The sequence below is a fragment of the Solea solea genome, chromosome 15, assembly GCF_958295425.1.
Source record: "Solea solea chromosome 15, fSolSol10.1, whole genome shotgun sequence".
In the NCBI taxonomy this organism is placed as follows: Eukaryota; Metazoa; Chordata; class Actinopteri; order Pleuronectiformes; family Soleidae; genus Solea; species Solea solea.
The window spans coordinates 2,696,758-2,716,965 of record NC_081148.1 but is presented as its reverse complement, the minus strand read 5'-3'; the positions used below and the strand labels follow the sequence as shown (position 1 = coordinate 2,716,965).

At 43.8% G+C, this 20,208-nt stretch overlaps 1 protein-coding gene across 2 annotated transcripts in view; it reads left to right on the top strand.

Annotated features, from left to right (window-relative positions):
- Positions 1-20,208, top strand: part of piezo1 (piezo-type mechanosensitive ion channel component 1) — a 94,084-nt gene that overhangs the window by 64,447 nt on the left and 9,429 nt on the right. For both annotated transcript variants that reach the window (XM_058651051.1, XM_058651050.1), the window contains exons 23-43: positions 11-115; positions 1,069-1,225; positions 2,967-3,210; positions 4,144-4,240; positions 4,844-5,009; positions 5,341-5,430; positions 5,528-5,610; positions 7,644-7,718; positions 7,798-7,898; positions 7,980-8,118; positions 8,817-8,882; positions 9,433-9,605; positions 11,515-11,621; positions 11,715-11,891; positions 12,850-13,108; positions 15,073-15,261; positions 15,986-16,174; positions 16,299-16,509; positions 17,756-17,900; positions 18,961-19,108; positions 20,159-20,208. The exon at positions 20,159-20,208 is cut by the window's right edge and continues 103 nt beyond it. In XM_058651051.1, the coding sequence (XP_058507034.1) occupies positions 11-115; positions 1,069-1,225; positions 2,967-3,210; positions 4,144-4,240; positions 4,844-5,009; positions 5,341-5,430; positions 5,528-5,610; positions 7,644-7,718; positions 7,798-7,898; positions 7,980-8,118; positions 8,817-8,882; positions 9,433-9,605; positions 11,515-11,621; positions 11,715-11,891; positions 12,850-13,108; positions 15,073-15,261; positions 15,986-16,174; positions 16,299-16,509; positions 17,756-17,900; positions 18,961-19,108; positions 20,159-20,208 (2,971 nt within the window). The remainder of the gene's footprint in view (positions 1-10; positions 116-1,068; positions 1,226-2,966; positions 3,211-4,143; positions 4,241-4,843; positions 5,010-5,340; positions 5,431-5,527; positions 5,611-7,643; positions 7,719-7,797; positions 7,899-7,979; positions 8,119-8,816; positions 8,883-9,432; positions 9,606-11,514; positions 11,622-11,714; positions 11,892-12,849; positions 13,109-15,072; positions 15,262-15,985; positions 16,175-16,298; positions 16,510-17,755; positions 17,901-18,960; positions 19,109-20,158) is intronic.

Genomic DNA, 20,208 nt, shown 5'->3' with positions numbered 1-20,208 from the left:
TATTGTGCAGATTATCCGTGGAGGTGGAACACTCCAGTGTTGATGAACTCAGCTCTCATCAAATGGCTTTTTCTGCCTGACTTCTACACTGTGCCCAACTCCAAAAACCTCATGGGTCAGTATTGCCATGTTCATTCATTCATTCATTCATTCATTCATTCATTCATTCATTCATCCATTCCTTTGGCCCAGGTTGCTGTCATTTAAACTTTGATTTGATTTGATAGGTTAAATTCCTATATGTAATATATGTTGCTTTCACTACCTCTGTGTCCGATTAAAAGATTCACCATTCAAAGCATTTTATTTGTCCCTGAGGAGCATTAATACATGTTAAATATCTATAAGTTAACATATATATATATATATATATGTTGTGTAAAAATGTGATGAAATAACTGTTAAATAGCTCTTTATTCTTTGTAAAATTCTTTAAAACATGTATTGATGCTTGTTAGCTAGCTCAGTGAACATAATACTGGTAAAATGTGTTTTACATCCACTATATTCTACAAAATGATGTAAAATACATGTCACACATGTATACATACATACATGTTAAAATATATATAACACCACTATATTCTATAAACATTTGTAATATATTTAAAATATCTTAAAATGTGTTAAATTGCTCTATATCCTGTAAACAATGTTGTGTTAAAAAGCTCTATGTTCTATAAGAAAATCTAAAAAAAAGTTCTATATCTGTATAAAAAATGATAAACGGCTCTATTTTCTCTAACAATATTCTGTAGCAGCCATGGTTTGTCACTTCCCATGAGACCGAAGTCTTTCTAAGTGCTGTGTGTGTTTTATGTTTTTTAAATGTTTGCTTTACTTTGGTCAACAATGTAGTTTTTAAATGTGCTTTATAAATACATTGGGTTGGATATTCTGTAACAATAATAATAATAAAACTATAAAATACTTTTAAACAATTCAATTGCTCTAAAAATGTTTAGTACAGCATCTTTAATGCTGTACTATGACCCAGCTAAAAACAGTGCAGTCATTTAAATGATAAAATGTGTGTGTGTGTGTGTTTGTGTGTGTGTGTGTCCACAGCGGACTTTGTGTTGTTGTTGTGTGCGTCTCAGCAGTGGAGGGTGTTTGACTGTGAGCACACTGAGGAGTGGATGGTTCTGGCAGGAGAGAACACAGACGACCCTGAACCAATGGAAGGTCGACTCTTTAACCCAGCACCTAACTTCATCAACTGCAGGTGAACAGCCTCTGAAAGACTGTCCATGTATGTCCATGTATGTCCATGTATGTCCATGTATGTGTACATGTATGTCCATGTATGTGTACATGTATGTCCATGTATGTCCATGTATGTCCATGTATGTGTACATGTATGTCCATGTATGTCCATGTATGTGTACATGTATGTCCATGTATGTGTACATGTATGTCCATGTATGTGTACATGTATGTGTACATGTATGTCCATGTATCTGTACATGTATGTCCATGTATGTGTACATGTATGTGTACATGTATGTCCATGTATGTGTGCTTGTATGTCCATGTATGTGTGCATGTATGTCAATGTATGTCCATGTATGTCCATGTATGTGTGCATGTATGTCCATGTATGTCCATGTATGTGTGCATGTATGTGTACATGTATGTGTACATGTATGTCCATGTATGTCCATGTATGTCCATGTATGTGTCCATGTATGTCCATGTATGTCCATGTATGTCAATGTATGTGTCCATGTATGTCCATGTATGTGTCCATGTATGTCCATGTATGTGTGCATGTATGTCCATGTATGTGTGCATGTATGTGTCCATGTATGTCCATGTATGTGTCCATGTATGTCCATGTATGTCCATGTATGTGTGCATGTATGTCCATGTATGTGTACATGTATGTCCATGTATCTGTACATGTATGTCCATGTATGTGTACATGTATGTGTACATGTATGTCCATGTATGTATGCATGTATGTCCATGTATGTCCATGTATGTGTGAATGTATGTCCATGTATGTGTACATGTATGTCCATGTATGTCCATGTATGTGTCCATGTATGTCCATGTATGTCCATGTATGTGTCCATGTATGTCCATGTATGTGTCCATGTATGTCCATGTATGTGTACATGTATGTCCATGTGTGTGCATGTATGTCCATGTATGTGTGCATGTATGTCCATGCATGTGTGCATGTATGTCCATGTATGTCCATGTATGTCCATGTATGTCCATGTATGTGTGCATGTATGTGTCCATGTATGTCCATGTATGTCCATGTATGTGTGAATGTATGTCCATGTATGTGTACATGTATGTCCATGTATGTCCATGTATGTGTCCATGTATGTCCATGTATGTGTCCATGTATGTCCATGTATGTGTACATGTATGTCCATGTGTGTGCATGTATGTCCATGTATGTGTGCATGTATGTCCATGCATGTGTGCATGTATGTCCATGTATGTCCATGTATGTCCATGTATGTGTGCATGTATGTGTCCATGTATGTCCATGTATGTCCATGTATGTCAATGTATGTGTCCATGTATGTCCATGTATGTCCATGTATGTGTATGTGGTCAATGAACAACATGGATGTTGCTGTATCACATACAGAAACATATGGAATAAGACTAGGATCAACATTCAATAATCCACATACAGCTTCACAAATTTACTTGCTGCAGAATATATATATAATATAATATAATATTTATAAGTCACCATGAGACACTCAAAGCTGCTTTACACTACACTACAGTTTAGCCATTCACCCATTCATACAGCACAGTTTCTATCACACAGCTTTCATGCACACTACTGCCACAGCCATCAGAAGCATTGTGTGGTTAAGGAATCTAACCCACAACCTTCAAGTGGAAAGATGTCTTTCTCTATCACCGTGCTGCAGTTGCCCCAGCATATGTCTTGTTGTAGTTGTGAGTCTCTGTCCCTCCCTGTCCTCCTGCAGGAGTTACCTGGACATGGTTAAAGTGCTGGTGTTTCGTTACCTCTTCTGGTTTGTGCTGTCAGTGGTCTTCATCACTGGAGCCACCAGGATCTCGGTGTTTGGACTGGGCTACCTGCTCGCCTGCTTCTTCTTCCTGCTCTTTGGAACACGGCTGCTGCTCAAACCCTCCAGGACCCGCCTCCTCCTGTGGGACTGCCTCATCATCTACACTGTGGCAGTTATTATATCAAAGAATATGTTATCAGTAAGTATCAAGCTCACCTTGCTCTGGTGCTAGTCTGGTGCTAGTCTGGTGCTAGTCTGGTGCTAGTCTGATGCTAGTCTGGTGCTAGTCTGGTGCTAGTCTGATGCTAGTCTGGTGCTAGTCTGATGCTAGTCTGGTGCTAGTCTGATGCTTGTCTGGTGCTAGTCTGATGCTAGTCTGGTGTTAGTCTGGTGCTAGTCTGGTGCTAGTCTGATGCTAGTCTGGTGCTAGTCTGGTGCTAGTCTGGTGCTAGTCTGGTGCTAGTCGGGTGCTAGTCTGGTGCTAGTCTGATGCTAGTCTGGTGCTAGTCTGGTGCTAGTATGGTGCTAGTCTGATGCTTGTCTGGTGCTAGTCTGATGCTAGTCTTGTGTTAGTCTGGTGCTAGTCTGGTGCTAGTCTGATGCTAGTCTGGTGCTAGTCTGGTGCTAGTCGGGTGCTAGTCTGATGCTAGTCTGATGCTAGTCTGGTGCTAGTCTGGTGCTAGTCTGATGCTAGTCTGGTGTTGGTCTGGTGCTAGTCTGGTGCTAGTCTGATGCTAGTCTGGTGCTAGTCTGGTGCTAGTCTGATGCTAGTCTGGTGCTAGTCTGGTGCTAGTCTGGTGCTAGTCTGATGCTAGTCTGGTGCTAGTCTGGTGCTAGTCGGGTGCTAGTCTGGTGCTAGTCTGATGCTAGTCTGGTGCTAGTCTGGTGCTAGTCTGATGCTAGTCTGGTGCTAGTCTGGTGCTAGTCTGATGCTAGTCTGGTGCTAGTCTGGTGCTAGTCGGGTGCTAGTCCTCAGAATGTTTGTCTTTGTATTTTGTAGAAAGTTTTTCACTGAAATAATTATCAAACCAAGTTAGAATGAATTTTATCTCTATCTATATTTTATCTTTCTAGTGACAAACAACAATAAGATGTTGTAATGTGTGTGTGTGTGTGTGTGTGTGTGTTTCAGATCCTGGCGTGTGTATTTGTATCTGAGATGCAGAAGAGCTTCTGTTGGGTCATTCAGCTCTTCAGCTTGGTTTGCACAGTCAAAGGATATTATGACCGTAAGTGTGACCCTTGGTGATTATTTTGCATCTTTGTGAACAGAAATGATGGAACATTATTTGTATGCAGGCGGAGACGATGACTCTGAATGACCTGAAGGTTTTTTGAGCAGTAGATTTCACATCTTTGTGTTTTCAGTCAAACTCCAACCTGTTTGCTGTCGTCTCACTTTACTACTGTAGTGTGAACTCATTTGATTTGAATTTGGTTTGAATGCAATAGATATTTGTTGATATTTAAAGGAGCGCACTATGGTTTAAAGAGACATACATGTCAACACAGAGCCCTGTTCTGTCAGTTTTCAGTACTTGTGCCTCTGCATGAAGGTTATGGTTTGTTCGTCGGTTCTTTTGTTATCTGTGAGCAACATATCTCAAAAGTTACGGTTATGGCTCAATGAAGAAATGATTCGATTTTGGATTACAGATCTGGTTTCAGGTAAAAAAAAAACAGAATAAAAAAACTGTTGCTTTCCTTGGGAGAAGAACCTGCATTCTCTGAGCTTTCTTTTATTTATCTGTCGCTCTGAGTCCAAGTGCAGGTGCAGGTGCAGGTGCAGGTGCAGCAGTGACAGACAGGTACATGTTTGTGTTTCCTCACAGCAAACGCAGTGAGTGATAAGAGCTGCAGTCTTCCCGTGGAGGAGGCCGGGATCATCTGGGACAGCATCTGTTTTCTCTTCCTCTTGCTGCAGAGACGAGTCTTCCTCAGCTTCTACTTCCTGCACGTGACCTCAGAGCTGCAGGCGTCGGCCAAACAGGCCTCCAGGTAACAGCACTGACACTGACCCCGCCCACAGGATTGCCATTGGGCATGTGAGAAAAACTGAACTTTCTGTAATATGTTGTTCAGTTAGTAAAGTCTGTATAATGCCTTTACTAACTGAACACGTTTATTTCACGTGCCCGGCTCATGGTCATTACCTTAATACACACTTCAAAAAAACTCAACCAAGAAAACACAAAGAGAAACTTTATTATATTGTTTTTACAGCGGCGTATAAATATAATTCATATAGCTTGACACTTTCCATTGACCCTGTTTCTTTAGTCATTCATTAAATATGAACTAATGCAGTGTCATCTGTTTCTCCCTCCAGGGGGTTTGAGCTCTTCAGAGCCAGCATCGTGAAGAACATCGACTTCCACCAACAAGCTGAGAAGAAGTCTCTGTCACAGCTCAAGAGATCGTAAGTGCACACTGCAGCTCTCTGTCACCTCACCGCTCTCTCTCTTCTCTATAAAGATCTCAGCACATTGTTTGTCTCTTGTGTCCTCTTCTCTCAGAATGCAGAGAATTCGCTCCAAGCAGCAGAAATACAGAGATGGACACAAAACAAGTGACGAGTCCAGTCAGAGTCTGACCACAGGTAACACTCAGTGAAGGAAACCCAGAAAACCTCACTTCACTCTGTCACTGAGATCACAGAGATCAGTCTGGGACACTGAGATCAGTCTGGGACACAGGGACACAGGGACACTGGGACACTGGCACACAGGGACACTGGGACACTGGCACACAGGGACACTGGCACACAGGGACACTGGGACACTGGCACACAGGGACACTGGGACACTGGCACATAGGGACACTGGGACACTGGGACACAGGGACACTGGCACACAGGGACACTGGCACACTGGGACACAGGGACACTGGCACACTGGGACACTGGGACACTGGCACACAGGCACACTCGGACACAGGGACACTGGGACAGAGGGACACTGGCACACAGGGACACTGGCGCACAGGGACACTGGGGCACTGGCGCACAGGGACACTGGGACACTGGCACACTGGGACACTGGCACACAGGGACACTGGGGCACTGGCGCACAGGGACACTGGCACACTCGGACACTGGGACACTGGCACACAGGGACACTGGCACACAGGGACACTGGGGCACAGGGACACTGGCACACAGGGACACTGGGGCACTGGGACACAGGGACACTGGCACACAGGGACACAGGGACACTGACACACAGGGACACTGGCACACAGGGACACTGGCACACAGGGACACTGGCACACAGGGACACTGGCACACAGGGACACTGGGACACTGGCACACAGAGACACTGGCACACAGGGACACTGGGACACTGGGACACTGTGTCCCTGATGATGACGATCACTGATTTTCACCGTGGACTTCAGTGTGAACGTTTCCAAACCTCTGTGCTGCCAGGTGAAGACATTATAGATTCATTGAGTTGATATGATGTCGCTGCTGACAGCTGGAGCGTGTCAGAGTCTAGATGAAGGGGACGCACACTAACTTTGTGTGTCTGCTTCATGTAACCACACATGAGTCAGTGTGAAACACTAAAGGAAGAAAAAGAAACTATAAATGAACTTCCTTTGAGTTGGATAGAGATAGTTAGAGATAAACTTACAGGCACCTTTGCAGTTTGATCATAATCTAGTATCATAACAAAGTTTCTATGAGCAACACTAAAAACATGAGTAAATCAATATAAGGGCTGTGAGTGTTATCAGCGTGTTTTGACACTGACTCATGCTGCTTAAAAAGGATAAAGAGACTCAATGATTGTCTTTATTTAATAAATAAAATGACCATATTCTCAGAGCATGGACATTCACCGGCGCCGGGCCTTTAACATGAGTCAGTGTGAGACAGGAGAAATCCAAACAAGCTGATAAGACACACACAGCTGCCATTGTGTTCATACTTTGTCCTTTCATGTTATAATTGCACCGTGAAGTTCTTTCTTTCTAATTATATGTTTCTATAAAACAGACTTCTGACCTTTGATCTTACCTCAGGTTACAGTGAAGTTAATAGATTTGTTTTTAGTAAAACAAAATAAGGGATGAACCAATGTGAATAAAAATCACACGGGACAATACTATTTGTAACAGAATTATTATTATTATTGTTATATTATCATTATTATTGTTAATATTAGTATTAATTATTATTATTGTTGTTATTGTTATTATTAATTTTATTGTTGTTATTATTATCATTATTATTGTTATTATTGTTGTTGTTATTGTTAGTATTATTATGTCTTTAAAATAGCTTGAAATGGTTGTAGGTGGGACTGGCGATCTGTCCAGGGTGTACCTCGCCTTCCCTATGTCAGCTGAGATTGGCCCTGAGAATGAATAAATGAATAAATGAATATATGGATGGATGGATGGATGGATGATGGATGGAGGTGGCACATGTATCAGCACAACAGCTACGTAGTTTTAATTGTGTAAAATGACTGTATTTGACAAATATTATACTGTGATATCAGTATCGGACAGGAAACGTGATATGGAGCCGTTCCTAGTAAAAATCCGAACTTTCCAAAACCTTAAGCATGATTGTCGTGTGACGCACTTCCTGCTGAAACCGAACTTTCCCTCGTTTCCCTCCAGAGACCAAGACCGAGAAGAAGAAGTCTGGTAAGCAGAAGAAGAAGTGGCACCAGCCGTGGTTGGACCACGCTACAGGTCTGACAGCTTCCTCCACATGTAACAGCACAGATTCAGCCGCAGTCTTCCGTGTGATGAATGTGAGATGTTTCCACAGTGCTGCACTCAGGAGAATACTACCTGTTTGAATCAGACAGTGAGGATGAGGAGGAGCTGCAGTCTGAAGAACAGAAACCACTCAAACTCACTGCATGTCAGGTCAGACTCACAAACACAGTGTTTATGAGCATATAACATTTCTGTGCACATTTATGGCTGATTCTTGTTGTCCTCTCTCAGCTGGCGTACCAAGCGTGGGTGTCCAGTGTGAAAACTGCTCTGAGAGAACGGCAGAAACGACAGAAACAGATGAGGAAAGCTGAGAAAAAAAAGAGAGAAGCGATGATGGAGTCGCGACAGGAAGCGCTCTCTGCGATAGGTCAGACGGTCTTTCCCTCCATAATAACAACTCTGTTCATACGAGTTCATAAAACACCATTGACTGGGTCCTTAAACCACTGCAATAGCCACTGTGCAGCCCGAGAGAGAGAGAGAGAGAGAGAGGCCAGAGTGTAGTAAACGTAGACCTCACCCTCATCAAAGCACTGTTTGGTACTGAAGGCATACCTCCTGTTGCCAGTAGGTGGCACAATTACTAACTTTGCAGGTTATTACTGATTGATGATGATGAGAATGAGAGGAGAATAAACCTGCAGGCTGCTCAGTTTCCCTCACAAGAATCCAGATTATCGCCAAAGTCTAATCTCATCTCATGTTTTCCTTGGTATCAAAAATCATTACTTCACTTTTAAATGATGCCTCGCACAGACACAGATCAGCCTGAAGAATACAAGTTTACAAAGTTCTTAGACTGACAAAGCAAGTGCAGGGAGACAAGGACACACAAGAAAAACATGAAGGCTAAAGCCCAACAATTCAAAGAGAAGTAAATCTAAGACGAGGACGCCACACAACGTCAAGTTAAGAATGAAAATATAGCAATAATAAAAAGTTTAAAAACAAGATCATCTAAAGATAAATGAACAGCAAGATTGTGCTTTTAGGTCAAAGTTAAGGTTATGAATCCTCAGTGATGTCAGTGATGGTCAGACTTATCGCGTGTGTGTGTGTGTGTAGGTTCTAAGGACCATGTGTTTGCAGACCCTGTGGTTGAGCAGGAGGAGGAGCCAGAGGAACAGTCCGGTAGGTTCATATCTGGACAAAGTGTTATCAGAGCTGTGTATTCACTTCTTTTTGTACCTTTTATGTTACTGATGAATACTTCTTTGAGGAGACCGGCGCAGTTTGGTATTTTTGTGCGTTTCCATTATGAATAGTACCACAACAATCAGCCCCTACCGTTCTATTGTCTGGTATTACATTACAGTACATGTCATTTAGCAGACCCTCAGACCCTGGTACTGTACCACAGTAGAATGGTATGGTTGGTCAGGCTGATTACAGATGACAGGGATCACTCCTCTGCTTGGAAGTCTCAACTATCCCACGACTACTCTCTGTTTCTTCAATGCACACATTCAGCGTCTATTCTCGTACAAAGCTTGACCTCTTGACCTCCTGACCTCCTGTTGACACGAAACAAGCAGAAAGAAGAGCTGCTGGATGTCGTTGTTGTTGTTGTTGACGTTGCACTGGTCACTGGTCACTGGTCACTGGTGACTCAGTCCCAGTTTGTTTTTCATGACTGTACCTCAGTCCTATCCTCACCCACCTGCTGGTGTGTGTGCTGCAGGTCACGGTGAGATGGTCCAGAGGATCCTGGACATCCTTCGCTTCTTATGGGCCATAGTTCTGGCCGGGGTGGACGGTCTGTCCCACTGGCTCAACCTGCTCACTAAACAGTACAGAGACATTTCTACTGTTCTCTGCACTGAGCGCTACTTCATCATACACAAGATACAGCAGGTAACACACAACACACACACACACACACACACACACACACAACACTCACACACACACACACACACACACACACACAACACACACACACACACGCACGCACACGCACACAACACACACACACACACACACACACAACACTCACACACACAACACACACACGCACCCACACACACAGACACACACGCATCCACACACACACACACGCACCCACACACACACACAACACACACACACACACACTCTCACACACACACACACACACGCACGCACACGCACACAACACACACACACACACACACACACACACACACACACACACAACACTCACACACACAACACACACACGCACCCACACACACAGACACACACGCATCCACACACACACACACACACGCGCACCCACACACACACACACACACTCACACACACACACACACACACAACACTCACACACACACACACACACACACACACACAACACACACACGCACCCACACACACAGACACACACGCATCCACACACACACACACACACGCGCACCCACACACACACACACACACACACACACACACACACACAACACTCACACACACACACACACACACAACACTCACACTCACACACACACACACACACACAACACTCACGCGCACCCACACACACACACACACACACACACACACACACACACAACACTCACACACACACACACACACACAACACTCACACACACACACACACACACAAACAACACACACAACAATCACACACACATATAAATATTGGATAAATTGTGGGTGGCTTGCGGTTGAAAGAAAGAAAGAAATAGATAAAGAAAGAAAGAAAGAAAGAAATAATACTTGGGTTGACATATTGACTAGATCTGAAATGTTATTATTTTCCATCAGGCAGAAATGAGTTGACCTAAGCAACGGGCGCAGATGACATTACAGCTCATCTGTGCATCTCTATCACACATAAGGTCAGCCTGTGGACAAGAGGAAAGAAGTTGGGCTTGTTTCTGGGGGTTGCTGGTTCAAATCCCAGGATATAATTTGAAAAATAAGTAATTATACTTAAAAAGTCATACAGAGTACAGAGGCAGCCATTTTGGACCACCATAACCCTAACAGTAGTAGTTTACAGTAGTATCTTTTGAGTTTTGATGCTAACTGGAGGCTACATAGTTTCTCCAACACACATGGAAGGGAAAGGGTAAAGTGAGGGATATTCAGCTGTCGCACCAATAAATGACACACTGTACCTTTAAATGAAAAGTCCGCCTTTAGAGGTAGAGCAGTATAAATTTGAATCGATGCCCCTCGCTCTGTAATTCTATTGTTTCCTTAAGTGAATCAGTTTTGTTCAGAATCAATAAATAAATAATAATAATAATAATAATAATAATAATAATAAATAATAATACATTTATTTAAAAGCGCCTTTCAGGTCACTCAAGGACACTTTACAAGCAAGATGAATTAAAATTAAAATCACACAATTACGTAAAAACCAAGTATGAAGAACTTGAATATGGTCATTAAACATAAGCCGGGACAGGACTGGACTGAGTGACCTGCAGCCTCTGGTCTCTACTGAAGGAGAACTGTCCGAGCATCACCTGCAGAGGGTGTCTGAGCTCCTACTTACACTTACACAATAGAGTGTGTATTTAATTGTTTTCAATAGTCTTTTAATGAATATACCTCTCCAGATAGTTGTAATACATTGTAAAATTGTTTGGGCAAATACTCGCCCTCGTTTTAAACTTCTTCTGTTGCAAACATGATCTTCCTCAAACTGTAATGAAGGTTCTAGCATGCACCTTTATCATTTAGTAACCTCTTTAAAGTTTGTTCAAACTTACCCTCGTGAGATAACGAAGTTCTGCTTTGCTCTGATTGGCAGCATCATGCAGCAACAGCAGACTCCACAGACGACCAGATATCTCTGGACAGTGAGAATCCCACACTGGAGACATGTTTGGATGAGACTGAAAACTCCACCAGATACAGGTGAGCGTGGAAAACGCACTACAAATGATTCCATTAATAAAGAGAGTCACGATTCATTTCTCTGTACTGTGTGTGTGTTTGGATGACGGTCAGCTGCCTGGAGGTGGACAGCAGCTGTGTTCCAGGCCAGTCTACACCCAGACCAAGGCTCAACAGCACTGGGAACCTCTTGAGTCCTGAACCTCCGTCCAGCATCATGGAGCTGCTACCAGAGGATTCCAAACTTCAACATAGACACTCCAGAACAGCCAGTGAGCTGCTCGGAGAAAGGTAAATACTCCATGTTTATGACCCAGCGCTACAGGTCACAACAAAAGGAGATCACCTGCTTTTCAGGATCCACAGAGTTTTTTTGATGCCCTTCATGATGCACCTGACGCACTAGTTCTACACATTTTGAACAAAACAACTAAGCTGTTGCATTTAGCACCTGGCCATAATCATTACTTCACAAACGTAATGAATGTTCCAGCTGTCATAGCAACTATTCTGCTCCTGTTGTGGAGAAGATAATTCACCATAAAGACACTGTCGCTCCTCCAGAACTCTTCCAGTTCAGTTCCTAACTGTTACGACCTCTTGTCTAAACATCCTCACCTCATCAACTCTCCTCGCCTCTGACTTTGTCAAACTTACTTTTTCTCCCACACTCCCATAAAGGAAATGACTGATATCATGATGCTGCTGCACACAATAGTGACCACATTTGGACAAAAGTTATCCAGTTACAAAGTTACATCCAGGACAACTGGAGCAACTACCAGCCCCATGATGAATACACACACACACACACACACATTAAGAGTGATCAGCAGCACTTAAAATTTAAGACTCACTCTTAATTAACTCTTGTTGAACTGTATCCACTGATAACTATTGACTTAATCCAACCATCGTGGTTTATTGTGTTGTTTTGTTGTGTGGGAAAAGTAGAATAGCCTCAGTGATGCGTTCACTGTCCTGTTATAAAAAGTAAACTCTGGTTCTAAACAGTAGGTTTTTTCTGCGTATTATTGCAGAATAATACGTAGTTTCAGTGATTATTGGTTTCATTTGACTGATACACAGTTTTGGGTTTGAAGCTCTGGTTCAATCAGTCCACGGAAGACATGATGATTTTGTAAATGAATACAAACGACTATGTCTATTTCTCTGTCTGTCTGTGTGTCTGTGTGTGTGTCTGTGTGTCTGTCTGTGTGCGTGTCTGTCTGTCTGTCTGTCTGTGCAGGCAGTTCTTCATCGAGGAGCTGGAACAGAGCAGGGACTTCTACACCAACCAGAACCGTCTGCTGAAGCTGCTTTTTGCCATGTACAACCTGCTGGCAGCAAACTCGGAGCTGGTCTGCTACTTCATCATAGTGTTGAACAACGTGGCCAGTGCCTCTGTCATATCACTGGTTCTGCCCATACTGGTCTTCCTGTGGGCGATGTTGGCTGTTCCAAGGCCAACAAAGAGGTTTTGGATGACTGCTATCGTCTACACTGAGGTATGAATTAAAATGTTCCTAACTTTGCACATCAGTCCACTCTGATGCCAAACTTCCTCAACTCAGCCAATAGTCATGGTCACACGACCACAACTGTCTCAATGTGCGTGCTACAGCTTTACAACTTACACCAAAAACTTGTGTACATGTCAATATGGAACAACCCCTCCGGGAGCCTCCACCTTACCGTGGTGGAGGGGTTTTGCATGTCCCAATGATCCCAGGAGCTCAGTTGTCCGGGGTTTTATGCTCCTGGTAGAGTTAGCCAAGGCAAACTGGTCCTAAGTGACCAGTTCAAAGACCTTTATGAAGAACAAGACAAATGGACCACACTCTCCCTCGTGCGGACTGGAACCAGTCTCCTTGAGAGGGGTTGGACTCTTTTCCACTCTGGAGTTGCCCCTGGTGAGCGGCACCAAGCGGGTGTGGGCATACTCATTGCCCCCCGGCTCGGGCCCTGTACATTACCCCAGTGGACGAGAGGGTAGCCTCCCTCCGCATTCGGGTGGGGGGACGGGTGCTGACTGTTGTTTGTGTCTATGCACCGAACAGCTGTTTAGAGTACCCACCCTTTTTTTTGGAGTCCCTGGAGGAGGTTAAAGTTAAATTTTATTAATCCCCTTAGGGAAAGTATTCCTCTGCATTTGACCCATCCTAGAATTAGGAGCAGTGGGCTGCCACACTGAATAGCACCCGGGGAGCATGGGGAGTTGGGTACCTTGCTCAGGGGTACCCCAGCCCTTTTTGGCCAGGTGGGAATTTGAACCGGCGACCTTGGTGCTAGAACATGCTCCTGCTGGGGTTTCCCTCGTTCTGCTGGGGTACTTCAATGCTGATGTGAGCAATGACAGTGAGACCTGAAGGGGTGTGATTGGGAGGAATGGCCCCCCCGATCTGAACCCAGTGGTGCACACCATTGTTGAGGCAGCTGACCGGAGCTGTAGCCATAAGGTGGTTGGTGCCTGTCGTGGTGCTAACCCCGTTGGTGGACTCTAGTGGTAAGGGATGCCGTCTAGCTGAAGAAAGCAGTCCTATCGGGCCCTTTTGGCTTGTGGGACTCCAGAGGCAGCTGATGGGTAGTATCTCTGGGTCTTGTTCACGAGTGACGGAAACGTGCGCTCTGCATTGGTCTGTCTTGGCTCTTAATTTACCGGTGGTTCTACGTTCCTATCCTCACCTGTGGTCACGAGCTGTGATCAGTGACTGAAAGAACGAGATCGCGGATACAAGTGGCTGAAGTGGGTTTCCACCGCAGGAGGATGGATGGAATATGGAACAAATGAGCGCGTCATTCCATTCCATATTGTTCCAAGTTGTATCGCTCTTTTGTCCAATGTGGTTGTTTTAAAGTGCTTTACAAATAAAGTTGGAGTGAATTCTGAAATAATTAAACCTAACTCCTCCCAAATTCTTCTAAATTGACACCAAACTTGCTACAGGGACTTTTCAAACAAAATGTCCACATAGGGTTTTTGATTTATCCAAAAAATATATAAATATCTTTTTAAATCGTGGTTTTATGTTTATCTTATGTATTAGGTGGGTCATCGTCTGGGACACTGAAAGCTGTAACAGACCACAACCAGATTACAATGATTAATTGATCATTATTTGATTACCAAATTAATCGCCAACTTTTTTTATATTAAATGATTTAGTTTGAGTGCTTTTTAAATCATTAAAACAAATCCGCTTCTTAAATGTGAATATTTTCATGTCTTTGCTCCACATGACAAAGAAATTGTTACATTTAAATGATTTTTGTTTGTGTACAAAACAGGACATTTTAGAACATCATTATTTCCAGGTTTGGGGACACTGATCAATATTTCTGTCATATGGACGAAACAACTCATGGATTAACTGAGTAAATATATGAAAATAAGCGTTAGTTACAAGAATAGTGTTCAGTATGTGGACTGCTGCCTCTCCGTGTTCTGACTCGTTGTTCTTCCTCTTTCCAGGTGATGGTGGTGGTGAAATATCTTTTCCAGTTTGGATTCTTTCCGTGGAACAGTGTTTATGAGATGACTCTCAATGAAGACAAACCTTTCTTCCCTCCTCGCATCCTGGGCCTGGAGAAGACGGACAGCTACATCAAATATGATCTTCTTCAGCTGCTGGTGCTCTTCTTCCACAGATCTCTGCTCATGGTGAGTTACTTATGGTTATGGTCAACACCCAGTAACCAAGTTAAATGTGTGGCACAGGAGAACTAGATGTGCCAAGTGTGAAACACTTTACAGCAGGTTCAGGTTACATCAAATAATATTTTATTACTTTTGGAGTTAGAAAATAAAGACATATTTTCTGTCTTATCCTTTGTTTTAGTAGTTTTTAGTCGTTTTTTTTGCTTGTTTTATATTTTCTTTTCTTTTGTTAGTTGTTAGTACATTTAATTACACGTTTCTATTTTATCTTTCCTTTAAATAGTTTTTCTTAAAAAATAAAATACACAATACTTTGTTACTTATACCCTTATTAGCTGCACCTATACTGTGGCTGAGTGTGACCCTGTGTGACTGTGGCACCACTTCCTTTCAACCTGGCTTTCAAAATAAGAGCCACTGACTGTTAACTACTGGCGTTTAACTACTTCCTGTGTAGATCTTTTGCCATAACACTAAAACATTTGCTTACAGTTGCTATTTTTAGAAATCAAAATACACGTTTTTGTGTATTTTATTCTTAGTTAACGCTTTGAAATAAAAACATGTTTTTTGAAGTTTTAGTAATCATTCCATATCTGTCGTTATACACTCAACAACAACACAAGTGTTGCGTTTGTATTTTTGTTGAGTGTACATTTGTGGCAACAGTCACACTTCGCACACACGCTGCATTGGTAACTTATTTCCCTTTTTCCTGTGCACACAGCGTTATGGTCTCTGGGACCACGAGGGCCCCCTGGAGGAGCAGAGCCCCTCACAAGAAAGTTGTACAGATGAAACAAAAACTAGGGAAGCAGAAGTTGGAAGGAGGGAGGAGGGAGGAGGAGAGGAGGAGGATAAGGAAGGCAGAATCACATCCTCGTCCACCCTGGACAACTTGGAAATGATTGAAGAGGTTGGAATTGCCATCCATTTACCACATGTACCATTTAGCACTAATCGTTTAAACACATCAGTATATTTTTAAGAGAATTAAAGCAGTTAAAACATTCTTTTGTTAATGTTATTTATAATTCTAGGACAATGTAGACAACGTGGCCCCGAGTGCCAGCTCTGCTCCTGACTCACCACAATCCCATGAGGTTGAATCAGCAGACCGACAGGACAGCGTGCTGACGGAGGATGAGAAGGAGGGAGAGTGTGAGCAGGTGATGGAGCAAATACCAAAGAAAAGCAGTAGCATTCGCTTCCGCAGGAAAAGTAAACGAGCCAAGCAACAGAGCTGCAAAGGTTTGTGGCTTCATCTTCTGTGGGAAGTGACATCAACATTAACACAAACTGTATTCCACTGAGGTGATAGTTCAGGTGCTTACTGCACTGTGCACACCCCCTCTGCCTTGAATCTGTGTCCTGTTAACCACTCATTCCCCCTCACCAAAGTCCACATTCTGACACACAGCAGTTGTTGATCCACTGCTGACTCCATCAGTTAGTTCAGCTTAGAAATCCTTTATTCAGATTTACATCAGTGACACAAACTGACCACATGAGGCAGCAGTAGACCAGCATCTCTGGGAGTCTCTGGGAGTCTCTGTGAGTCTCTGGGAGTCTCCGGGAGTCTCCGGGAGTCTCCGGGAGTCTCAGTGAGTCTCAGTAAGTCTCCGTGAGTCTCTGGGAGTCTCTGGGAGTCTCTGGGAGTCTCAGTGAGTCTCCGGGAGTCTCCGGGAGTCTCCGTGAGTCTCTGGGAGTCTCAGTGAGTCTCTGGGAGTCATTGTGAGTCATTGTGAGTCTCAGGGAGTCTCAGGGAGTCTCCGGGAGTCTCTGTGAGTCTCTGGGAGTCTCTGGGAGTCTCAGTGAGTCTCAGTAAGTCTCCGTGAGTCTCTGGGAGTCTCTGGGAGTCTCTGGGAGTCTCAGTGAGTCTCCAGGAGTCTCCGGGAGTCTCTGTGAGTCTCTGGGAGTCTCAGTGAGTCTCTGGGAGTCATTGTGAGTCATTGTGAGTCTCAGGGAGTCTCAGGGAGTCTCCGGGAGTCTCTGTGAGTCTCTGGGAGCTGTACTTTGGTGAGAGGTTTACTAAGTGAGACAAACTTCAGTTTCCTGGCAGGATAAAGTGGAAGTCGCTAACATTCTTAAGATATTAAGAGCAGACTTACATTTTATTAGTGTCTTCGTTTTCTTGTTCTACTCGATCTTAGTCATTTTTCTTCCTCTTCTTCTTCTTCTTCTCTCTGTCCTGAGATAACCCAGCTGCTCATACATGGAAAACTGAATTAAATTGACACATACTGTATGTGCAGAGCCAGTAGTCCTGATGATGGTGCTTATGCAGCTTCCTTTCTTAATCTATTAAAAGCTGATTCCTCCCAGTACAGAGCTGTCAGTCCTAAACTTGTGTAAACCCTTTCATTAAAAATCTTAATGACTTTGTTGACATAGTTGATGATGTTTTACCTCAATAAGTGAACATTTGACAGTATTTTGGCAGTTTTCACTGCTCCATAATAAGACGGCCCGGTCGGTTCTGTCTCCCTGCTTCTAGCTCGGCCTGATCCAGTGGAGGCTACAGCTGAGAACACAGATGCTGGTGAAGAACCAGTGAAGAAGAAGAAAGGCAGGAGGAGAGAAGCAGCCAATCAGAAACTGCAGGCCGTAGGAAACAAGATCAAACACATCGTCGTCTCTGGGTGAGTCGACGACACTGCAACATTTAGTATTATCACTATTATTATATCTAACAAAGTTGATATGTGAGGGGGAGGAGGGACCAGTCACATGATCATGGATCAGCAAATAACATCAACTAGATACACATACACTGGTTTACTGGTGCCAGGTGACAAACAAATCATATTGTAGCTGCACCTTATATTTGAATATTATCAGAGGTTAACTGTACCTTTTATTTCCTCTATAGCTGCATATTGACCTGACCTGACCTGTCCTGTCCTGACCTGACCTGTCCTGACCTGTCCTGTCCTGACCGGTCCTGTCCTGACCTGTCCTGACCTGACCTGACCTGACCTGACCTGACCTGACCTGTCCTGTCCTGACCTGACCTGTCCTGACCTGACCTGACCTGTCCTGTCCTGACCTGACCTGTCCTGACCTGTCCTGTCCTGACCTGTCCTGTCCTGACCTGTCCTGTCCTGACCTGTCCTGACCTGACCTGTCCTGACCTGACCTGTCCTGACCTGTCCTGTCCTGACCTGTCCTGTCCTGACCTGTCCTGACCTGACCTGACCTGACCTGACCTGACCTGACCTGACCTGACCTGTCCTGTCCTGACCTGACCTGTCCTGACCTGTCCTGTCCTGACCTGTCCTGACCTGGCCTGTCCTGTCCTGACCTGACCTGTCCTGACCTGTCCTGACCTGACCTGACCTGACCTGACCTGACCTGACCTGACCTGTCCTGACCTGACCTGACCTGACCTGACCTGACCTGACCTGACCTGTCCTGACCTGACCTGACCTGACCTGACCTGACCTGACCTGACCTGATGACCCTGCATCAGTACATACACCCTTACTTCAAAAATCAAAAACAAACATCTGAACCTGTTGAATCAGATGAAAAACAATAATAATAACAATAATAATAATAATAATAATAATATAAATAATAATAATAATAATAAAAATAATAATAATAATAAAAATAATAATAATAATCCATTCACACTGTTGAACTCACATAATCCTTGAGATGCCAGTGTAAGTACCAGTGTTTGTTTTTCCTCCGCAGTGTTCAGAGCGTTTATAAACCGACCGCAGGCTTTTTCAAGGACATCCTCCACGCCGAGTATCGAGCTGCCACCGACGTCTACGCCCTCATGTTCCTCACTGATGTCATCGACTTCATCATCATCATCTTTGGCTTTTGGGCATTTGGGGTGAGTGATGGATGGGATTATATATCAACTATTACTGTTGGGGGTTCGGTTCATATGGCGGTTTTCAGTTCTTGTGTGAGGGTCTGTAAAGCAGAGCTCTTCATCTTCTCCTCTGAATGAAGTCACGAGCAGTGACTCTGTAGTGAGAGCCACAGAAGCTCAGTTCATCGTCGTGTCTCTTCATAAAGACTCTTCAGGAGTCACTGTGTTGCCGAAGTGACGGCCACTTTAATCATATGCTGAAATCCTGCGTCCTCCACCACGACATAAGGCTGAATATCTTTCACTATAAACACCTCCATTACTTTACTTATGACCTTTGACCTGTCTGACCGAGTGTCTGAGCAGAAGCTGTCGAGCGTCACACTGGGGTGATGTCTCCGCAGATGTGCGTGTTGTGCAGTGTTTACATACAGTTCCACTTTTGTCCACGTACAGTAAATGTGCAGAAGGAAACGACGCTGCTGGTGCCTGCTCTCACTCTGGGGCTCCTGTCATGTGACCTGCAGCACATAGGTCACATGACAGTACAGTAAATGTGCAGAAGGAAACGACGCTGCTGGTGCCTCCTCTCACTCTGGGGCTCCTGTCATGTGACCTGCAGCACATAGGTCACATGACAGTACAGTAAATGTGCAGAAGGAAACGACGCTACGTTGAGCGTCATAAACCGAATGCCGTGACAAGCACCGAAGGGGACGGATTCTTTGAATGAACCGTTCCACCCCTAATTACTATTTTACATGAAGTCGGGGCATCCCATGATCTGGTGGGGAGGGGCTTGAAATCGAGGGCTGGAGTACTTTTGAGCAAGCTACCCGATCCCTACTGCTCCCTGTTGGTGAATTAGAGACTTTTGTGGTTAAAATCTAAATCTAAAACTACATTCACATAAGAATGAATGTGAATTGTTTTAGTTCTAAATGGTTGTGTGAGGTATTGACCCAGTCAAGTGCAGTCAGTACTGACTTTACGTCGACTTTAAAACCTGCCACTTTCAGTACAGACATGCGTCAAATGTTAATAGTTGTGTTGTTGTGTGTGTTTCAGAAGCACAGTGCAGCAGCTGACATCGCCTCGTCTCTATCGGAGGACCAGGT